General features: G+C 38.6%; 1 protein-coding gene across 1 annotated transcript in view; it reads right to left on the bottom strand.

The window, feature by feature from the left end:
- The window catches only part of MCCC2 (methylcrotonoyl-CoA carboxylase 2), a 68,830-nt gene that overhangs the window by 9,854 nt on the left and 35,063 nt on the right, over positions 1-23,913 (bottom strand). The window contains exons 7-13 of the mRNA XM_003899781.5: positions 22,516-22,629; positions 17,442-17,506; positions 14,595-14,694; positions 14,391-14,486; positions 7,862-7,934; positions 5,019-5,095; positions 2,272-2,338 (exon numbers count right to left, since the gene is read on the bottom strand). Of these exons, the coding sequence (XP_003899830.3) occupies positions 2,272-2,338; positions 5,019-5,095; positions 7,862-7,934; positions 14,391-14,486; positions 14,595-14,694; positions 17,442-17,506; positions 22,516-22,629 (592 nt within the window). The remainder of the gene's footprint in view (positions 1-2,271; positions 2,339-5,018; positions 5,096-7,861; positions 7,935-14,390; positions 14,487-14,594; positions 14,695-17,441; positions 17,507-22,515; positions 22,630-23,913) is intronic.

The following is a 23,913-nucleotide window of genomic DNA, read 5'->3' as shown; positions in this document are numbered from 1 at the left end:
CAGACTGTTCTTTCTAAAGTGATGCTTTAAAACTTTGATGACATAAAGATGAATATTTCACAGAGATGCTAACAGTCCCTGCCAGTGACTCAATAGCAAGGTTAAAAAGAAACTATTTTTCCATTTCAATACAGGATCCTTCTATTTCTTCAAGCCCCTAGCTCTCTGGAGGCTGCTCTGTAACTTCACTGCCTTCCAGAACTTGGGTTCCTCTTTTTCCACCTTATAACACTGAGTTGGGCTTCGCTTGTCTCCTTCCCCCACCCAGTCTCCAGCGAAGGCATTTCTTCCATCTGTGGACCTGCACACTCACCTGCCTCACTGACTGTCACTATCCCTGGTTTGCCAAACTCCAGTATCTGGTCATCCAATTCAACCCAACCAGTTCCTCCAGAACACGTGCCCCTCCTGCACTCACCACAGGAAAGGCAGCACAGCCCATTACTTGGCACCATCTGCTTCCTGCAGCTACCCTACTCAGCTGGACCCTAGAAAAGCTCAGAAACTCCTCAATCTCCCCAGCCTTGACTCCACTGTAACATTCCCACCATACCTACTTCAAATATCAGTTGTCTTCCAGTTCTCACCGCACCCAACCCGACCCACCACCCCTCTCTTCTCTGGAGGGGATCCTGCCTTCAAAAAGACGAGTGAGGCTTCTCACTTGGCTTTCTCAAATCCTTCTTCTTCCCATCTTAAGAAAACTGCATAATCATGCTCCCCGTCTTCCTTTACTCTTGAAGAAAAAGGAAAAAATCAGAGGTACTCGAAGACTGTCACTGAACCTTCTCTTCTCTCAGGGGGGTTCTTATCTATTCCCACAGCTTTAAAATCACCTCCATATTCTGATGACGTCTACATTTTCATCTCTACCTAAAACACCTCTTCTGTGCTGAGACTTATCCACCTATCTACGATATGCCTCCAGGTGAATATCACACAGGAATCTCAAATGCAATGCTGAAAAACTAAACTCAACCCAACAGGGCCAAAACAAAACAAAAATGTAGATATCTTCAAACCACAGAGTTTTAACTGCCTGGTGGTTAACAATCCAGGAATCATTATTAGAAACAAGAACTCTGGTATAGTTAGGCTTCAGAATCCTTTCTATCTGCCCTCTTACATAGGTTGCCACATAGGACCCTCTTAGGCTGCCATTTGGATATAACTTCTCTCAATACTCATCTAACCAAATATGAACCTAAGTAGCTCACAGGATGAAGAAGCTTTAGCACCAGTACTACTTCAAGTCCTGTTGACTTCCAAGAGCCTGACTCTTCCTTCTCATAGAGGCTTGCCTGATCCCAACAACTACTAAGAGCCTCTCCTTCCTTTGAAGCTGAGGTAGCCTGGGATGGGGGAGGCTGTTTTCTGCTAACCAACATATCTGAGTGCCTTGTATATGTCAGACACTCTGCCACATATAATGAAGGATATCAGAGAATCAGAGAATTCTTATGAAAGAGAACTCTTGAACCATAACAGACCTTAAAAATAAATGTATCCACCATGTTCAGGTCATCTCTGGAGTATGAAGTCCAGAGAGGTGACGTATCTCACACTTTGGTCATACAATTCTTTGGGGCCAAAACTCAAATCCCCAGACTTTGGATCAGGGTATACACATACATTTTAAAATGATGTTGCTTCAAGTAGAATTAACTGTACAATAAAAGGGAAGACCGTAGCATGTGTCTGAAATCTTGAGGAGGAGGAACAGAGTCCTGGAAAAAGCATGATGCTCTCTTCAGTGATCAGATCACGCTCCTGCTGCTTTCTGGGTGTGTGGCTGTGCACACACAGGAGTAAAGGGTGGCCATGTGAATGCTGATCATGTATATAACTCAGAAATGGCTTTGCTTAGAAAATGTGAATAATCAGCCAGGTGTGGTGGCTTACACTTGTAATCCCAGCACTTTGGGAGGCCAAGGCAGGCAGATCACTTGAGCTCAGGAGTTTGAGACCAGTCTGGGCAACGTGGTCTGGGTGAAACTATGTTTCTACAAAAATACAAAAATTAACCAGGCATGGTGGCACATGCCTGTAGGCCCAGCTATTTGGGGGAAAGAAAATATGGATAATCTCCTCAGAATATTTAACATTCACGAGGAAAAGTGCTAACTCTTCAACGGCCTCCAGAAAGAGCATGTCCAGGAGAACTTACTGCTCTGATGAAGTGGTCTACATGTGTGCTGTCCAATACATCAGCCACACTGATGGTACAGCTCTAGAATCAATACAACCAAACTGATTAAGCTATTTTCTTACCAGTAACATTTTGAAGGAATAGCAGAGGAATATTTCTTTGGCAGCATACCTGGATAAAGTGAGTACCCTATAAGTAAATAACAAAAATCTTTTTAAAAGGGAATTAACTCTATTATCATCATGCATTCTACAAATACCACAACTTCAGCCAAATACAAGAAAGAATACTCCCCTTTAAAATTTTTTCTCTTATTAATTTTCTTTTTTTTTTTTTTTTTAAGAAACATGGTCTCACTCTGTTGCCCAGGCTGGAGTACAGTGGCACAATTATAGCTCACTGCAGCTCAAACTCCTGGGCTCAAGCAATCCTCCTGCGTCAGCCTCCTGAGTAGCTGGAACTACAGGTATGTGCCACCACTCCTGGCTAAGAATACCCTTTGTTTGGCTAGTCTTACCTTATAGTAAGAGTACAGTGCTACTCCATTGTCAATAGGATATGTAACTGTAGGTCTGTACTATCCTCGTTTTCACAATCACCTGTATAATCACTGGCACATGGCTCTAAGACTATTGTGTCAAGGATGAAGCAAAGGCCGGGCGTGGTGGCTCATGCCTGTAATCCCAGCACTTTGGGAGGCAGAGGCAGGTGGATCACGAGGTCAGGAGATTGAGACCATCCTGGCTAACATGGTGAAACCCCATCTCTACTAAAAATACAAAAAAATTAGCCGGGCATGGTGGTAGGCGCCGGTAGTCCCAGCTACTGAGGGAGGCTGAGGCAGGAGAACGGTGTGAACCTGGGAGGAGAAGCTTGCAGTGAGCCGAGATCTCGTCACTGCACTCCAGCCTGGGCAACACAGCGAGACTACAAGGAAAGAAAAGAGAAAGAAAAGACGAAAGAAAAGAAAAGAGAAGAAGAGAAAGAAAGAAAGAAAGAAAGAAAGAAAGAAAGAAAGAAAGAAAGAAAGAAAGAAAGAAAGAGGTCAATCACTAACATTGTAAACAGAAAGTGAAACTTAAGTAACAGAAAAGAAAGAACTGATGCCAATGAGAATTGCTGAACTCTGCTATATGATAATTCTCTAGTTCTCCACTTTAGAAAAGCCAGAATATAAACCCTCCCGGGATATGAAGGATGACATTTCCGTTTTGATGATCATCTGAAATTCTTTCATGCATCAAGATTATAGTAAATACATCTTTCTTGCCAACATTCCCCAGATAAATGGGATTTTAGATTAGATGAGTGATAGAGATCTTCTAACCTTGAATTTAGGAAATTATTTAATCATACAAAAATACAGCTATTCCTTCCCTAAAGATTGTATGAGTAAGGAAACTCTTATAAACCATTTCCTTTATGTTTTACTCTGAAGATCTCTTTACTTCTGCTGGAAATGCCTTGTCAGGTACAAAACCGCAAAGTAATTGCTCGACTTCAATATGACTACATTTACAAGAATGAGAAAATCACACAGACCTTTGGGGCTTATTTCAACAAATGAAATGTCAGGCTGAGGCCAAACGTAACTCCTCAGGGGTTTCTTTGTGCCAAGCTGACACATAAAGCCAGGCAGAGTTTGTTTGGACTCAGTCTGACATTTCCTCTATTGAAATAAATATATATTCATTAAAAGTCATTATTTCAGGAATATCTAATATTTTGAGAAATACTGTCTATATACTATTAAATGAAAACATGCAAAACCTCTCTATATATAGCGTATCAATTTTTTAAAAAGGGAAACTATTAAGAAAAAATAATAAAATGTTACTAAAAGCTATTTCTGGTATAATTATAAGTGATTTTTTATTTATATTTTCTTTACTTTTAATTCCTTGTTCCCATTTTATCATTGAGTTGAAGGAGTAATAATAAATGGCAGAATACAGAAACCAAATTTATTGATAAAAAATTTCACCAAAGACAAATTCTTCCTCAATTAGGGTATGAAAGAGCTTAGCTGCCTATTACCTGCATCAGTAAAGAGACCTTTGACCCTGTTATTTCAAGAGAAAAAGCAATACTAAACATATTTTTTCTTAAGGAAACATTTTATTTCCCGAAGCAGTTTGGTGAATTAAAATTTTTTTTAAGACATTTTTATCAAATAAGTATATGAATTATATTTATCCAAGTTTACGTAAATCTGAGACGATATATGAAATCAAATAATAACTAAGCGAAAAGATAGTCAAGAACTCCCTCTTTCTTTTGCTGTCTTGGAGTTAAATTAAATAATGATAATAATAAACAAAAAGAACTTCCTTTTTTAAAGCCATGGGTCCAGTAACAAAGACCCACTATTCCCATTTCCAAAAAGTAAAAATACAATAAAGTTAAAGTGATAATGGGATAGAAGAGAATAAACAGATCATGTCTCAGAACCACCTGAATCTTTGAACCATGAGTCCTCTGAGTCCCTCCAGGACATGAAGCACTTTCAGGACAAGTATTCTCTATCATGAGAACATGTACATGTCCTCTATAGCAATTGTAACTCAAGTATCTTAGGAGAATTTTCCTAAAATGAGTACATTTTTAATAGTGCTCCAGATGGTTCATCACAGCACGTTAATGTAAACCACCATAAAAACTGTTTCAAATACTAACGTACATGCACATATATATACACGCATGCACACACACACACACACACACGCCTGCACACACAGTATTCTGGTTGCTGAGGCATCTAGTTAAGCATTTTTATACTTCTATGCAAGAAATTTTAACTCATTATTTGACCTTCAATGTTATGTTACATTAAAACAGAAAATCTTGAAATATTTTTAACAGTACTTGCCTTTTTTGCAGATTCAGAAAAGAGAACTCCGTTGTTTCCAATGATACCTACTGGGTACCCAAATATTCGAGCAAATCCTCAAAAGAAAATTCAAAGAAGATTTATGGTTTGTGTTTTTCCAAGGGCTTTTTAATTCACAAGAAAGAGGCATATTTACACATTCTTTAATATTGGATCCAAGTTTAAAATGCAAAGAGATTTTGTCTATGGTATAAAACAGCTCATGTCACAATCTTCTTGTTCCTAAGGTCCTAGAGTCTGGTTTCTTTTGCTTCTAGAAAGGGTCATGATACATGTAGAGTTATCCATTTGTCTTGACTGATTTGGTTAAATAATTGGCTTAGTGTATTATCCATTTATTCATTTAATATATCTGAGTGTCTAGTATGTACCAGACACTAGGGATACTATAAAAATATCATTTTTAATATCAAAATAATTATTGAAGAAAAATTAACAGATAAGAGAGAGTGTCAACATACTGATAAGCCAGAAAACTGAATTTTTTTTTGAGACAAGGTCTCACTCTGTTGCCTAGGCTGGAACACAGTAGCACAATCATGGCTCACTGCAGCCTCAAATTCTCATGCTTCAAGTGATCCTCCCTCTTACCTCAGCCTCCTGAGTAGCTAAGACTACAGACACTCACCTCCACACCCAGCTAGTATTTGTATTTTTTGTAGAGATAGGGTTTCGCTATGTTGCCAGGCTGGTCTCGAACTCCTGGGTTCAAGTGATCCTCCCACCTTGGCCTCCCAAAGTACTGGGATTATAGGCATGAGCCACCACACCCAGCCTGAATCTTGAAAGATTTGGTTGTTTTTTTGTTTTATTTTTTTTTTGTTTTTCTTTACTCTGGCTTTGTCTGGATTTATGACTTTTTAAAAATCATCATGTTCTTATTTATCTATTTATGAGACGGGGTCTTGTTCTGTCACCCAGGCTGGAATGCAATGGTGAGATCATGGCTCACTGCAGCCTCGAACTCCCGGGCTCAAGTGATCCTCCCACTTTGGCCTCCCAAGTAGCTGGGACTATAGGCCCCAGGAGTCACTACACCCGGATAATTTATCATGTTAATTTAATGTGATACAATGAAACCCTGATTTGATGCCACCTACATGTCTTTCAGTCCTAAAATCCCAGCCAAAACCCTATGCAGTACATCCTAAATGGCACTGCCACTTACAGAAGCAATTCACAAAGGGGTAAACTTCCAAAAAGTCCAGTAATCCATCCTTAGTCCTGCTTCACTGCACAAAGACATGGGAATTTAACACATCACTCACTGGAAAGATGCTACCCCTGCAAATGTGCAACCCTGTTAACTACTTAGATTCAACCCACACTAGGCGCCGCTTAGAGGATCTCCAGGTACAGACAGGATGTGCTGAGTAGGGAACATGTCCCCACCCTACTAGGGACACCCATAGAGGGAGGGCCTTCAGCAAATGCCTGATCCAAACTTGAGTTAGAAATGGGAAACCACAGTGTCCAAGAAACAACTAGAGGCTACACATGGTAACTGCTGAGGCAGGAGGAAACCCTGAGGAACTTCCAGAGACACTTGAGACCCAGAAAAATCTGTCCTCCCCTCTCACCTCCTCACCCTTTATGCCTCCCACCTTCTCATTCCTCCTCCCACCCTTCTTATCCGCCACCCCCACCCCCACCCCCCACCACCAGCCTCTCATTCCCTTCTTCTCCTTCTCACTCCCCTTCTCTGTCTCTAAATGTATTTGAATTCCAGTATAGTCAAAAGATGGAAGAAACCAGGTGTGTATTCTTGGGGACAAGAGTGCCACAGGGCTTTTAGCAAGTAGAAGGCAAATCCATACAAGCAGATGACAAAGAGAGCCCATCCATCTTTAGAGAAAGCAGAAACAGCTTTGACTTGTTTTAAACTGCTACACAATGACTGTTACATTCTGAACAATTTGGTGACAAATCCTGTCTATATATCAAACAAAAAGCTTTTAATCACTTAAACACCTAAGTACAAAAACATAAATTCTACTCCCAGTGTGAACCCTTCTTTTGTTCACAAATCAAACTAGGACAAAGTACTGTGATTTATCCTTAAGCCTCAATGTATATTTGCAGTTTGGATTTCTGTAGCTAGCTTTTTCCTACCCTGACATTACCTTTGACTAACTATTATATTTTCAAGTTTTTTATGACCAAGTGAAATTCATAAAATTTGTTCTTCCATTTGTCCTAAACAGATTATTATAGGTCTAGCATCTACCTTAAAAACTTCTTCAAAGGCCTATGAACTAAACACTTTAGATTAAAAATAAAACTTTTAAAAACATCCTTATTTTGGTTTTCCTGACAAGATATACTGAATTCTCAATCTAGTGTCTGCATGAATCAGTTTAAGACCTACACAGAGGCTGTGAGAAGGTTTAACTCACTCTATATCCTTTTGGGAAGCTAAACACAATATAAAACTTCCTCGTCGAATTGGACATTGAAGAACAAAGGAAACAGTGCTGAAATTTTCAAAATAATTATTGTTATCCAGAAAAACAAAAATAACTACAAGTATTTTCTACTAATTTTACTATAAGAACCTTTTTATACAACTAATATCACAAAGTCACAGATAGGGACCCACACTACAGCATCTGGCTATTACCATTTTAAACTATTTGGATCCATGAAGCCATTAAGCTACAAATTTGTCTTTATAAAGCAGTTCCTTTTGAAAACTGGCTCACACATTTGTAGTGCTCTCAACAACAAAGCCCATGCCAAGTGTATCAAAGTCTTGAGACAAGAGATTCCTGATTTTCAAAGCAGCAGAAAATGTTCATATTTCCAATTCTTCACCTTTATACCTGTAACTAACGTGTCTCCATAAAAGGCTTTGAACTCAGTGAATCTGCTTCCATCCACGATTCTAGCAATGACCTAAGAGGAAAAACAACAATGGCCTTCAGAAATTATATTACAAAATAATTTTTGTATTAAAGTTACTTACAGGAAAACAATTCACAGTGAATTTGTCACTTTCACAACATTTTACACTACACAGAAAATCTCACTAGAATTTCATTTGACATGCCTGGTCAATGCCCTGAAGTCATTCTGGGTTCTGATTTTATACTTCACTATACAAGCAACAGCACCATGCTGTATGCAGGAAAAGCAGGAAAGGTTCCAAGTGCTGGTTGCTAGACTTAGAGTTTCAAGGACTGTTCGAATGCACCAGCAGAGGTTCAGGGATGCAATCAGAAAGATGGGCAGAGACAGGGGTCACAGTCAGAAGACACAGGCTCCAATCTAAGGTACCATGTATGACTGGTGTGCCCTGGAGTAAGTCACTTCACCCCTCTGAGTCTCAGTTCTCACTTCTGGAATGATGGAACAGAAGAGCTGGGAAGATATGATCTACTTGTAAGAAAGTAGGAACCTATAAAAATCATGCTGAGATGAAAAGCCAGCTCTGACTCTCAGCTCTCCCACTGAGAAACTAGAAAATTCTCTAAGCTTCAGTTTCCTCATCTGTTACAAAAAAAAAAAAATGTAAAAAGTGCTAACTATTCCTTTCAGCAAGGAATAATAAATTAGAAAAAAAAAAAAAAGGATAAACAGCGCTATCAGTTAACAGGGTAGAAAAAAGAAAAATAAAAAAGTAAGAAATAAAAATAAAGTGCTAACTAAAGCATACTGCCAGGCTCTCATTAAAGTGCAGCTATCACTATTATTAAGCCCTTAATAAAGACTCATTGATTCTGAATCTGTTACACTTGAAGGATCATCCACATATGTACAAAGGAGTAGAAATTGCTGAATAGTTTATCCCTGGGGCTTATCACCATATATCAGGACTACTGTAAGGAGTTCTAAACATGAAGCCTATTTTCAACTTCAGAAACTATTTTAGAGGATACATACTATTTTCCTACATAGTTTGCACTTCCCTTTTTCTGTTTGCCACATCAATCAAAAGCTTGTTTTGTATGATGCAAAGGCTGAAAACTGAGTGAATGCTTCCCAACATCTTTCTCTCCCATCAAGTAAAAGTTTACTCTGAATTATTTTTTACTTCTTTACCTAAAAAATCCAGTAATATAATGGGAATGTCACAGTTATCTGTTTTGGGTGCTATATACCTCTAAAAATTGTACCTTTAACAAGCAATTAACCCGTAACAACTATCATTCTTCCACACAGAGATACCGCTCAAAGGGCACAGCAATCTAGGGCCATTTAGTGAAAAACTATGTTGTATTTGCATTACAATTAACACCACCTGGCCACATAAAATACATTCACTTATCTTCACAAAAAATCCATAGTGTTGAGAAAGCGAAAACAGCCTTGTTGCTGAGATGGAGAAGGTTGGAGTAGTCTGGATAGAAAATCAAGCCACTCACAACATTCCCTTTAATCCAGAGCAAGGTCTTAACTCTCTCCAATTCCCTGAAGGCTTGCATAGGTGAAGTTGCAGAAGAAAAATTTGAAGCTAGCAGAGATTGGTTCATGAGGTTAAAAAAAAAAAAAGCCATTTGTACCACAAAAGTATAAGGTGAGGCAGCAAGTGCTGATGTATTATAGAAGCTACAGCAAGTTATCCAGAAGATCTAGCTAAGATCACTGATGAAGGTGGCTACATTAAACAACAGATTTTCAGTATGGATGAAACCGCCTTCTGGTGGAAGAAGATGCCACCTAGGGCTTTCATAGCTGGAGAGAAGTCAGTCCACACCTTCAGAGGACCGGCTTACTCTCTCATTAAAGGCTAATGCAGCTGGTGACTTTAAGTTGCAGAATTATGCTAAATCTACTCTGCCTGTGCTCTATAAACATAACAGCAAACCCTGGATGACAGCACATGTATTTGTGCCATGGCTTAATGAATTTTTAAGGCCACTGTTGAAACCTACTACACAGAAAAAAAGATTTCTTTCAAAATATTACTGCTCATTGACAATGTACCTGGTCACTCAAGACTCTGATGGAGATGCACAAAGAGATGAGTGTTCTTTTCATGCCTGCTATTATAACATCCACTCTGCAGCCCACGGATCAAGGAGTCATTTTTACTTTTAAGTCTTATTATTTAAGAAATACATTTCCTGGGCCAGGTGTGGTGGCTCATGCCTGTAATCCCAGCACTTTGGGAGGCCAAGACAGGTGGAACACCTGAGGTCAGGAGTTCAAGACCAGCCTGACCAATACGGTAAAACCCTGTCTCTACTAAAAATACAAAAATTAGCCGGGAGTGGTGGTGTGCACCTGTAATCCCAGCTACTTGGGAGACTGAGGCAGGAGAATTGCTTGAACCCAAGAGACAGAGGTTGCAGTGAGCCAAGATCTCGCCACTGCACTCCGGCCTGGGCGACACAGCAAGACTCCGTCTAAAAAAAAAAAAAAGAAGAAAAGAAATATATTTCCGCAAGCTATAGCTGCCATAGATAGTGATTCCTCTGACAGATCTGGGCAAAGTAAATCCAAAACCTTTTGGAAAGGATTCGCCATTCTAGATGCCATTGAGAATATTCACGATTCATGTGAGGAGGTCAAAATATCAACATTAAGGATATTTAATTAAATTAAAGATACTGGAAGAAGTTGATTCCAACCCTCATGGGTAACTTTGAGGGGCTCAAGATTTCAATGGATGAAGTCACATCAGATATGGTGGAATTAGTAAGATAACTACAGTTAGAAGTGGAGTCTGAAGAGGTAACTGAACTGCTGCAATTTCATGTTCAAACTAGAACAGATGAGGAGCTGCTTCTTATGAATTAGCAAAACAAGAAGTTTCTTGAGATAGAATATACTCCTGATGAAGATGTTATGAACACTGTGAAAGGACAACTACGGATATAGAGTATTACATAAACTTAGTTAATAAAGCAGTAGTCAGGTTTGAGAGGACTGACTTTCATTTTGAAAGTTCTACCCCGGGCTGGGCGCGGTGGCTGACGCCTGTAATCCCAGCACTTTGGGAGGCCGAGGCGGGCAGATCACAAGGTCAGGAGATTGAGACTATCCTGGCTAACACAGTGAAATCCCGTCTCTACTAAAAATACAAAAAATTAGCCAGGCATGGTGGTGGGCACCTGTAGTCCCAGCTACTTGGGAGGCTGAGGCAAGAGAATGATGTGAACTCAGGAGGCGGAGCTTGCAGTGAGCTGAGATTGCACCACTGCACTCCAGCCTGGGTGACAGAGCGAGACTCCATCTCAAAAAAAAAAAAAAAAGAAAGTTCTACCCTGGATCAAATTCTAGCAAACAGTATTGCATACTACAGAGAAATATGTTATAAAAGCAAGAGTCAGTCAGTCTGGCAGACTTCATTGTTGTCTTATTTTAAGAAATTGCCACAGCCACCCCAACCTTCAGCAACCTCCACCCTGTCAGCATCAAGGCAAGACCCTCCACCAGCAAAAGATGATTCACTGAAGGTTCAGATGATTGTTAGCATGTTTTAAAGCAATAAGGTATTTTTAAATTAAGGTATGTACTTTTTAAAGGCAAGGTGCTCCTGCACACTTAACAGACTACAAGATAGTATAAACATAACTTTTATATGCTCTGGAAAACCAAAACATTCACGTGACTCACTCACTTTATTGTGATACTAACTTTATTGCAGGGATCTGGAACTGAACCCACAACGTATCTGAGCTGTGCCTGTGCTTTAAAATGTGTTTCACACACAAATGGCACAAAATTCTAACAATTGTTGACTCTAAGAAGTTCATATACAGGTGATCATTGCATTATTCTTTGAACATCTCAGCATATTTGAAAATTTCTTAGGAAGAAGTGGGGAAATGTGAACATTTCCTAGACTTATACATAGAATAATGTATCTTTAAGCTGAACTTAAAAGCTATAACTTTAATACAATTTTTTAAAAGAATGTAAAGTTTTTAACTGTTGAATGGGGGGTTAAAGGAAGCAGACAGATAACATGATACTATCCCTATTTCTAGAAGCAGAAAGCAATGTTCAGAGAGGTTAACACCCAGGACTATTGACTGGGAGAATGAGAACTGGAACCCAGGTTTCCCAACTCAGATTCCAACATTGTCCCACAGCACCATACACTATTAAGACTTCCATATAAGGAGCTGGGTGTGGTGGCTCACGCCTGTAACCCCAGCACTTTGGGAGGCTGAGGCAGGAGGACTGCTTCAGCCCAGGAGTTCAAGATCAGCCTGGGAAACATGGCAAGTCAGATCTCTAAACAAAACAAAACAAAAAAAAGACTTCCATATAAGGTTTATTTGCCAATATAGAAAAATGTAATAAATTATATTCACAATAATGACCATGGATCAGCAAAAGGTATAAGTCCAGATTACTATTTAAGAAGACACAAGTCGGCCAGGCGCAGTGGCTCACACCTGTAATCCCAGCACTTTGGGAGGCCGAGGCGGGTGGATCACGAGGTCAGGAGGTCAGGAGTTTGAGACCATCCTGGCTAACATGGTGAAATCCCATCTCTACTAAAAATTCAAAAAAATTAGCCGGGCATGGTGTTGGGCGCCTGTAGTTCCAGCTGCTCGGGAGGCTGAGGCAGAAGAATGGCGTGAACCCAGGAGGCGGAGCTTGCAATGAGCCGAGATCGCGCTACTGTACTCCAGCCTGGGCGACAGAGCCAGACTCCATTAAAAAAAAAAAAAAAAGAAGACAAGTCTATTTTTTAAAAAGATTTCCATTAAAATGAAATGAAAACAACATGAAGGCATGTATTTGTATCTGTTTGTTTGTTCGCTTCTGTATGCCTGGCACCTGAAACAACCCCTGAATAGAACAAATACTCAATACACTGTGGATAAAGGAAAAAGTGGTTACGCGAAAAAGGGTGAATTATTAGCCAACTAAAGAACTTGGCTATCTGGAACAACTCATTTTTTGTAATTTATTTATTTACTTTTATTTATTTATTTGAGACAAAGTCTCACTCTGTCACCCAGGCTGGAGTGCAGTGGTGCAACCTTGGCTCACTGCAACCTCTGCTCCCAGGTTCAAGCAATTCTCCTGTTTTGGCCTCCCAAGGAGCTGGGATTACAGGCACATGCCACCACGCCAGGCCAATTTTTGTAATTTTGGTAGAGACGGGGTTTCACCATGTTAGCCAGCTGATCTCCAACTCCTGGACTCAAGGGATCTGCCTGCCTCCGCCTCCCAAAGTGCTGGGATTACAGGCATGAGGCACCGCGCCTGGCCCGACACATTTTTCAAGTATGTCAGAATTTAAGTACCATTTTTTTCTATGCTTATAATTAATTAAAAGTCAAACTAAAAACCTAATTTAAAAATTTGCAATTAACTAAGTCACCTTTGCTAAAGTGACGTATCACTTGAAGCTCAATAAAATCCAGGATTTAAGACCCACTAGCAATGCTAGGGTATTGCCTAAATAAATCCATACAACAGAACGTTACATCCATCAATGCAGTCAGAAAATAGTTACCGATTACTTCCCATGTTGCCAAGTACTAGTATAGGAATTAAGATCTAGCCGTAGAAAATATTTCATGAAGAATTTCTAAAGACACGGGGAAATGTTTATAATTTAAACTAGAAAAAGTAAAATAAAAAAATATACATATGCACTATCTCAACTACATAAAAATGTGTGTATATGCACATTAAGCTAAAACATCCAAATATTAGCCACCTTCTCTAGAGGGTGGAATTATATGCAATTTAATTTTTTTCTTTTCTGTATTTTCCATATTTTTCACAACTAATATATAACATTTTATAGTCAAGGGGAAAATATAATTTGAAATATTAAAACTTCCAGCACAGAATTTGATATTAAGATAATTTCCTAATTTAAAAACTACTCGGCCAACTATGGATACTGAACAAAATAAAAGACTATATGCTCTAAACCCTAAAAGTTGTCCATCTAAATTACAGAACACTATGTCGACAATGTGTAACCATAGCAACTTTTTCAACTGTAATCAGGTCTAATCATGCAAATGTCATGTTGATCTAAAAGGGTATGCTTTTTCTTCCAACAACTTACTGACATTTCATCCATTTCCCAAAAGAAGAACAATGAAAAGAAATAGCTGACAATTGTTAAGCTGCTTTACATCATTCGTAATGTGCACAGGACATGGAGTCTTACTTATGACCAAATCACGCTTTGCGCAACGAAAACTCTCCAGTCACTGAGGTCCCCCACTCCCCTCTTTTAGTATTTACTCTGTACCAATGATATCTACAGTCTGGAAAGGTATCGTTGCCACATATGTCACTCCTTACTGAGATCCACATCTATTTCTAGGCATGAACATATCTTAACAAACTTTAGCTTTGAAAACAGATACACATACAAACAGACTCACAGCTGGTCAAAAAGCTCACAGTTCCACTTTCACATACCTCTCGGACATCAAAGTTCCTCTTAAGGTTAGCACCAACTATTCCATACAATTCATCTGCAGGAAATAAAGGTTCTTCAGAAGGTTCAATGGTGACCTGCAGAAATACAGATCATGTTAACCTGTTTAAAGACATGATTTCAAGGTGCAGTGAGTCGAAATGCATTTCAGGAGAATAAAAGATATAAGAACATATCGTACTCACATCCAATTTCTTCTGATAATTTAGATTCCTCACAACCTTCCTAGTTAAGTGAAGGGCATGATGATCATCCAAAGCATAGTGGTCACCTACTCCAGACTTTCTACAGAGTAAGCAAACTAAACTCGTCAGAACAGGGAAAAGGAAAATAATTAAATATCTTAAGTCCCAAGTCTCTTCTCTCATCTAAAGATGACAGCACTTTTACTTCTAAAACACTTAAAAAATTTGTCATCTTTAATAAATGGCCTCTTAAGTAGTCCCTTTAAGAACCCTGGTAAAACTGTATTCCCTTTGTTTTACAAACAGGAAAAGCTGAAGTATGCATAAGTTAAGTACTTTGACCTAAGACCACAAGTAGCTGCAGAAGAACTCATGCCTTCTATTTTCTAACCTGAACCTTCCTCTGCCATACCAAGGGGCCTTGCTGACAAAGGCTTCTATTAAGTACTCATCCCCTGTACCTTAAGCACAATTGCGTGTGATGAAGGCCAACCACAGATGGCACGCTTTCATGATGTAGTTGGTTACAGCATAAACTGTGTACATAACTGAGCTCCTAATGGAGATGCCAACTCTGGCCTCTCATTTCTGAGAGAACTCTGAGCCCTCTCCCTAGAAGTTACACTGACAGTAAGCCATCACAGGCAACAAATGAAAAGGCTTGAATGCATTGGGCCTGGGATTATGGGTAAAAATCGGAACGGATAAAACGGTTCCATGGCAGGGGCCATGGAAGTTCCTGTTCAATTTCAAGTGCAGTGAATGACGTACGGACTTGCTCTGGTTATTAGTCCTGTCCCAATTAGATGGCCTGTTATTTCAGATGTAGATAAACTATGACTTTCTAATAAAGTATTTAAAAATCTATAAAGTCATAGATACATACCTGAAAATAATAGAATTTGTTCATTTTATGAGTAAGGACTAAGCTGCTGCAATCTAAATTTTTATGGCTTGCCTGGGAAAATACCAAACTCCTTGGGAGACATATCTTAGAGCTAGGCTCTCAGTGATTTCATGACACTCTACTTTAGGACTGGGAGTTACTGAGCAAAAGCAGAGACCATGTTTACTCCTTTTCATAGCCCACAGATGCCTCGCAAATGGTAGATCTTTTTCAGTTTCTTTAATTTAATACAACATTTTATCATTTTATGACTGACCATATCTTTTAAATGCTTCATACATAATACCAGTTATAAATGCTGACTTCTAACTACACTGTCAGAAGTCAAATAGAAGCAGAAGGAACAGCTTCTAAATCAGTAAATATTTAAAATAAAATAAAATACTTTTTTATGAAAACTGTCTAGTATTTACCAAAACAGCAGGAAAGGAAAACCTTTAACGAGACACTGTATATATAAGTCTTTGTGTCAAATTAGCTCTTAAGGATGACTTAAGAGAGGTATAAAGATGCATTTGAGAGAACACAGAGCAACCTGTGACTAATAAATTTCATGGTACTTTCCAAAAAAAAAAAAAAAAAATTCATCACCCCCAATCATTTCCTCACAAATTTAAACAGGTTATTATGAATATTATGAATAACAGTAATAGAGTTATATAGTAGATGCCGTATTATGAGGCAGGCACTATTCACAATTTTCACTTTATGAGGAAATGAGACTCAAGGAGGGTAAGCAGTTTGTCTAAGTCCCAAGGGTAACAGGGGAGGCAAACAGAAGTTAAATTCCAGAATCTACACCCTTACCTAATATAGCTAATTGCCTACAGCTTTACTTTTTTAAAACAGTCAAACTGCTTAAAAATTTAGTCCAGGCGCAGTGGCTCACTCCTGTAATCCCAGCACTTTGGAAGGGCAAGGCAAGAGGACTGCTTGAGGCAAGGAGTTTTAAACCAACCTGAGCAATACAGTGAGACATCTGTTTCTACAAAAAATAAAAACAAAAATATAAAAAACTGAAAACAAAAACAAAAAAACCCTCCTCAACTGCTTCCCAATTACTCCTAAAAAAAAAAAAAAAAAAGTCTAAAACCTTTATTGAGCAACTATGATGATAAACAAGAAAATAATCATAATGGCAATCAACATTTATAGCTAACTTATCAAAAGCAGGTATAGTTTCATTCTAAAGCAATCCACATGTATTGTATCTCATTTACTTCTGACAACATTCTAGGAGGTAGAGGATCTTCTTACCCCTGCACTCTAATCTAACACGGTTAGGCCAATGATGTGACGAAGCCAGCTCACACCTAACTCGCAAGAGCCAACTACGTGCATCTGTGTCTGATTCCACATAGAGGCATCATGTTGGCAGCTTGAAATCAGCCATGGTGGGATCACTCATACCACAGAAATTGGCAAATGCCACAAATTGGGGCTTTTTTTCCTCCCCAGAGAACCAGTTACTAAACATTTACCTGCACACCCCAGGGTAGACCCACCTCCTCTATGCTCTCCCTCTTCTCCTTTGTAAGCCTTATCACGTATCTGCCACATTTACATAATTTTGTGCAATTACTTGTGATTGCCCACCTCCCTGACTAGAATATAAGGCCCTGGAGGTCAAAGATGGTATCTAACTTCTTTTTTCAGCCACCCAGAACAGTGCCTGCTACATAACAGGTGCCCAGTGGATGTCTGTCAAATAAATAAGAAACCTGTCTCTCCATTCCTTCTTGGCTGATGCTCTAGCTTGGAAATGCAAGTCTATAGTTCAAAGAATTGAACATTAAACCAGCAGATCAAGAACAAATAAACTGTGGTGTGGTCTGGCAAGTTTAGCACCCAAAACAAATATGTAAAACTTCTTTTAAACAAACAAACAAACAAACAAAATGACACTCAATCCTGGAAAGAAACGACCATTTCTGTTTCACCTGCAATGAAGATCAGCACCTCCAAGATCCTCAGCGGATACTTCTTCCCCAGTTGCCGCTTTAACCTACAACAAGGATAAAAATCATCAGTGAAACCGGTCCATCAGAGATATAAAAATGCTTCCTCAACATGCACATCTCCTCAACTGACTGTACCTACACTTTTTCTTCCACAGAACTAAAGAAGACTGTGCTTTCTCATTCCATGCACCTAGGAAACCTGGAGACTATTATCTCTACTCTACAGGTGAAAAATCTAAGCCCAGAGTCACCAAGAACTTGCTTACAGTCCACAGCAAGCAATAGAGTATAATTCGAGCCCACACGTTTCCAGCTTCCAGCCTGAAAGACCTGAAAGGCCATCCTCTTTCCCTATGTCATGCTGCCCTGACACATGTGGTCAAGCCTTTGTGTCTGTGTGTGTGTTCCTCCCAAGGCCTGGGATCTCTTCTTCTCACCTACCTGACGAATTCCCACTTACCTTTCAAGTCCCACCTCAAGTTGCCTCCTCTTTGCAGCTTTCCTGACCCGCCCAGGCCTTCTCCATGGTATTAATAGAGGACTGCCTGCCTATCCATGGTCCAAGGGTGTTGTACTTACACCTCCAAAACGGCATGTGTCAGAATGCAGTTCAGTAATGTGCATGTATGTCTGTCATCTCCTCTATGCTGTGAATTCCTTGATGGCAGGAACTGTGATTTATTCATCTTTGAATACTTAATAACATGCTGAAAAATTCCATTTACTATCACAAACTCTGCCTAGGAAAGAGAGGTAGGAAAAAAATCTCCAAGATTACCTAAACCTAAGATCTAGCAGAATGTGGCCAAAAAGAAAGAAACCTCAGTAATAAATTAAGAATAACTTAATTATAGCCAGAAAAATTCTACCAGGAAAAAGAAAGAAAAATAATTTAAGGCTAAATGCCAATCCAACCCCTTAGGAACTATTTATTGATTCCTACCTCTCTGAAGAAAAAGAAACAAATTAATCAACCCAAATAAGAAAAGCTTTCATTAGAATAATGAACATTAATCTAAAATACAGCACAGAGAGGTTGGAGGTAAAGAGAAAATCTTTCCTGAGGGGAGCCCTGAAAAAAAAATTAAAAAGAAAAGAAAATACAGCATAGAAACAACTTATTACTCACTACATCAAAAGCTTTGTCTTAAATAAAATATCTTTCTGCAGAGAGAGTTAGTTAAAATTTTCACCTCCAATTATTCCGCCCCCAGAACTGAATTCCTGGTTCTTTTCCTTCCAAAACATTCAGGGTAAATTAACATCAGTCCAGACAATAACAAATTATAAGAGGTGTCTGGATATTTAAAGTTGCAAAAAGGAATAAACAACAGATAAATTATATTTATTTTCAGGGATCTGACTAATATCAACCAAAAAAAAATAAGAATTTGTCATCAGTTAATATTTATTGAACACCCACGTTTGATAGTGTGATAGGTGCAAAGATGATAGAAGTCAAAGAGGAAATTAAAACAGCTCATTCGACTAAATGACAAGTTCAAAAGATAAACAAAAGACAGGAGAACAAAAAGCTCCTTCAAAAACTTGTCTTACTATCCATTTTTTTCAACCACTCTAAGCTACTAAAAGCTACAGCAACTACACCCCACACTATGTGCAAACCCTTCAAAGCCCTTTCTCAACATCCAGTCAAACATGTGTCAGAATTTAGAATTCTCTAAAGGATGAGGCTGCTGCTACTGCTTTTTTCTCCCCCTGAATGCAGTCTTTCAAAGGTGGATTGCTGGATGGGGTCCAACAGAACTTCAGGCTTCCCTGGCTGCCAAGTGGCTTCTTTATAATGTACAAGTTAACTGAATTAACTGAATGGACATTGTAACTACTGACCCTTAGACAAACTCTTCTTTCAAAACCCTTCATGTTATTCCACTATTATGATCTGCCTATATTTCCAAAAAGATATTTTCGAATTGTAGCCATATCTTTACTCAGTTTCTAGTCAAAAGATAAACAAGAATGGCCCATGAAAGTTTGTACCTTTTACTATACAAAGGTAAATTTTGAGTGCATTTTCCTCTCATTAACAAATAACAGCTATCACATACAAGAGACATGTTAAAATAATAATAATAATAGTAATAATAATGCTACAGGCTTTTAAAATAATGCCTTAAGACTTTTACATTTGAAATGGCAGCCCTTCAGGCCTACCTGATCTTCAGTAAAAGTTATGAAAAATTAACACTGTCTTTTGGGAAACATACTTATTTTACATCAAAATGTAAGCTCTATTTAATACATTCTTTCTAATGAATTTGTATTAGTATTCCATAACCAAAGATGATTCTTGGACAAATTTTGAAGCAACAAACTTTTTGGAATGGAATTCACATACCATAAAATTCACTATTTTAAAGCATACAATTCAGTGGCTTTTAGTACATTCACAAACTGGGCAACCATCACCACTACCTAATTCCAGAAAATTTCGTCACTCCCAGAAGAAACCCCATCCTCATGGCGGTCACTCCCATTCCACCCTCCTCCCAGTCCCTGGCAACCACTAATCTACTTTCCGCCTCTATGAATTTGCCTATTCTCAATATTTCATACAAGTAAAATCAAATATTTGTCCTTTTCTGTGTCTTTTTTTTTTTTTTTTTTTTGAGATGGAGTCTCGCTCTGTTGCCCAGGCTGAAGTGCAGCAGCACAATCTCAACTCACTGCAACCTCCACCTCCTAGGTTAAAGCAATCCCCCTGTCTCAGCCTCCAGAGTAGCTGAGATTACAGGCGCACACCACCACGCCTGGCTAATTTTTGTTTTTTTAGGAGACACAGGGTTTCACTATATCGGCCAGGCTGGTCTCAAGTTCCTGACCTCAAGTGATCCACCCACCTCAGTCTCCCAAAGTGCTGGGATTACAGGCATGAGCCACTGCACCCAGCCTCAGGCTCAAAAAAATCAAAGGTCTTTCTCCCACCCTGTTTCCTCTCCTCTACATTTTAAGTAGTATTTTTGTATCTTTTCTAGAACTTCTTTATGCATATACAAGCATACAAATGTATATTTCCCTCCATTTTACACAAAAGTTAATACACTGTAGGAACCTTGCTGCTTTCTCCTAACAGCTTATTAACTTGCTATTGCTCTTGAGTCAAACAATGGTATAGCTAGGTAAAAGAAAAAATAAGTAAAAGTTTTTTTCTGCCAAGACCATTCAATGGGGAAAGGAGAGTCCTTTCAACTAATGATGCTGGAACAACTGCAGATGCACATACAGAGCAATGCCGGAGCCCTTCCTTATCTCACACCCAAAAACTAGCTCAAAATGGATCACAGACCCAAATGCAAGAGCTAAAATTATAAAACTCTCAGAAGAAAACAGAGGAGTAAATCTTCATGACCTTGGGTTAGGCAAAGGCTTCTTGGATAAGACACCAAAAGCACAAGAAACCAAAGGAAAAAATGCATAAACTGGATGTGATCAAAATTTAAAACTTTTGTGCTTCAAAGGAAGACATCACTAAGAAAGTAAAACAGACAGCCCACAGAATGAGCAAAAATATTTGCAAATCTAATAAGGGACTTGTATTCAGAACATATATAGAATTCTTACAACTAAATAAAAAGACAAATAGCCCAATGTAAAAATAAGCAAAGAATCTGAATAGACATGTCTCCAAGGAAGACATACAAATGGCCAATAGGCACATGAAAAGATGCCTTGGCCAGGTACAGTGGCTCATGCCTGTCATCCCAGCACTTTGGAAGGCTGAAGTAGGCATACCACCTGAGGTCAGGAGTTCAAGACCAGCCTGGCCAACATGGTGAAACCCCGTCTCTACTAAAAATTCAAAAATTAGCCAGGAGTGGTGGCGTGCAACTGTAATCCCAGCTACTTGGGAGGCTGAGGCAGGAGAATCACTTGAACCTGGGAGGTGGAAGTTGCAGTAAGCCAAGATCATACCACTGCACTCCAGCCTGGGCAACAGTGTGAGACTCTCTCAAAAAACAATAAATGCCTCAACATCACTAGTCACTAGGGAAATGCAAATCAAAACCAAAATGAGGTACTACCTCACACCCACAAAGATGGCTGTCATCAGACAAACACACAATTACAAGTGTTGACAAGAATGTGGAACAATCAGAACCCTCACATGCTGCTGGTAGAAATGTAAAACATGCATTAGATAGATTGGAAGTTTTTCAAACTGTTAAACATAGCTACCCCATGATCTGGCAATTCTACTCATAGGCACATATCCAATAGAAATAAAAACATTTCCATGCAAAAACCTATACGTTCAAAGCGCCATTATTCATAATACCCAAAGCAGAAGCAACCTAAATGTCCATCAACTGATGAATGGATAGATAAAACACAGCATATCCATACAATGGAATATTATTCAGCCATGAAAAGGATGAAGTGATTCCTCAAAAAACTACACATAGATTTCCATATGATCCAACAATTTCACTTCCAGGTATATACCCAAAAGAAATGAAGGCAGGAACTTGAATAGAGATTTGTACACCCACGTTCATAGCAGCATTATTCATAAGAGCTTGAGAGTGAAAGCAACCCAAATATCCATTGATGGATGAATAAACAAAATACAGTGTATACATACAACAGAACATTATTCAGCCTTAACAATGAGGGACACTCTGACATCTGCTACAATATAGAACCATGAGGACGTTTTGCTAACTGAAATACGTCAATCACAAAAGGACAGATATTATATGATTCCACTTACATGTGAGGTACCTAGAATAGTCAAATTCATAAGGACAGAAAGTAGAATGGTGGTGCCGAGGTGGCAGAGGTGACAGAAATAGGGAGAATTTCAGTTGGGAAGGATGAAAATGTTCTCGAGATAGATGGTAGTGATGGTTGCACAACAATATGAACATACTAAACGTCACCAAGCTGTACTGAAAAAACGGTTACAACAGTAAGTTTTATGTTATGCATATTTTATCACAATATTTTTTAAAACATCCAACAAATAGGTAAAATGGTGTATTTTATGTTATGCATATTTAATTTCCATCAGCCAACATTCTTATGTTCTTACCAAGGGGGGTCCTCCCAAGAAAATGGTACCCTGCTTGCGTACGATGATGTTTTCATCAGCCATGGCAGGCACATAGGCTCCTCCTGCGGTGCAGGAGCCCATGACCACTGCGATCTGGAATCCAAGCACACGACAAACACATGAGATGCAGCTCGTGCAGTGACTTCTATAGTGTTTGATCCAGAATCCCACAAACACTGCAGTGACCAGGGGACATTACTGGTTGGTCCCTGAACATCATTTAAAAAACAAAGTCCTCTAAATGTTTCAAAGAGTTTTCTGACTTCTTGTATCAAAACATTTTCAAGGGCTTATGTCTCACTTGTACAAAACTTATGGACAATCTAATCTCCCTGTCAGAGAGAAGACTGGCCTGATAGACTACTGGCCTGAGAAACCAGTGGAGAGAAGAAACCCACAATATACCCATAATTTTGCAAAACTGTATTAAAAGGATAACTTTTATGTCTAATAATAATAATAAGTCCTCTAAACATTTGCCACTTACCTCACAGGAATACTAAAATAACTCTTCAAATGGATGTTATTAATATTTTGTTACACTGGATGTAATACTTTCTAAATATAAAACTAATGTTAAGACTACAGTTTAAAACCTTGCTCAAAAGAAAAGTCAATTGTATTGAAGCTGGGTGATGTGTACATAGGGTTCACAGCACTATTTTCTCTAGTTTCGTGTGTTTAAAATTTTCCATAATAAAAAGCTTTAAAAAAATCTTGCTCGCAAATTAGTATGGTACCAAGAATAATAAATAAAGGTTTGGCTGATGACTCCTAAATAGGAATGAACAATATCACCAAAGAAAAATAAAGTATATAATGAATATTTTTAAACTTAGCATATGAAAGCAATTTTTGCTACTAATTCCAATATTCCATCAGTTTTCCTCACAGGCATGCAAACAGCATGTTCTGAAAAACAGCATGCCATACTAGTATAATCAAAAGATGAAAGGTAACATGAGTTAGCATCTTTCCATCTAAATGGCCAACACAAAAAGCATTCTTCCTCAACTAAAGCTTTCATGTATGTTATTAAAAGTGGCTTCAACATTTATTTGTCAACATATTACAGAAGTGACTATCACTTACAGTTTTGCTTATCAATCACCCAGAAGTTCGTGTTACAGATATCTATGGCTACAAAAAACTTGCCTACGAGCACAGAGAAACCCTCACGTAGCATTGTCACAATAGCAAAAATATGTAAATAACCAAGATGTCCATCAATACATTTTGAACAGATAAATAAACTTTTGAAGGGGTATATTCTTTTCAAATCTGTGGCAAAAATAACAAAATATAATGTTAACGCTTAATAGATCCAGGTAGTGAGCACACAAGCATTCAGTTCTATTATTCTATATACTTTCTGCA

The sequence above is a fragment of the Papio anubis genome, chromosome 5 (assembly GCF_008728515.1).
Source record: "Papio anubis isolate 15944 chromosome 5, Panubis1.0, whole genome shotgun sequence".
Lineage (NCBI taxonomy): Eukaryota > Metazoa > Chordata > Mammalia > Primates > Cercopithecidae > Papio > Papio anubis.
The sequence above is the reverse complement of the archived record's forward strand: the minus strand, read 5'-3'. Positions and strand labels throughout refer to the sequence as shown.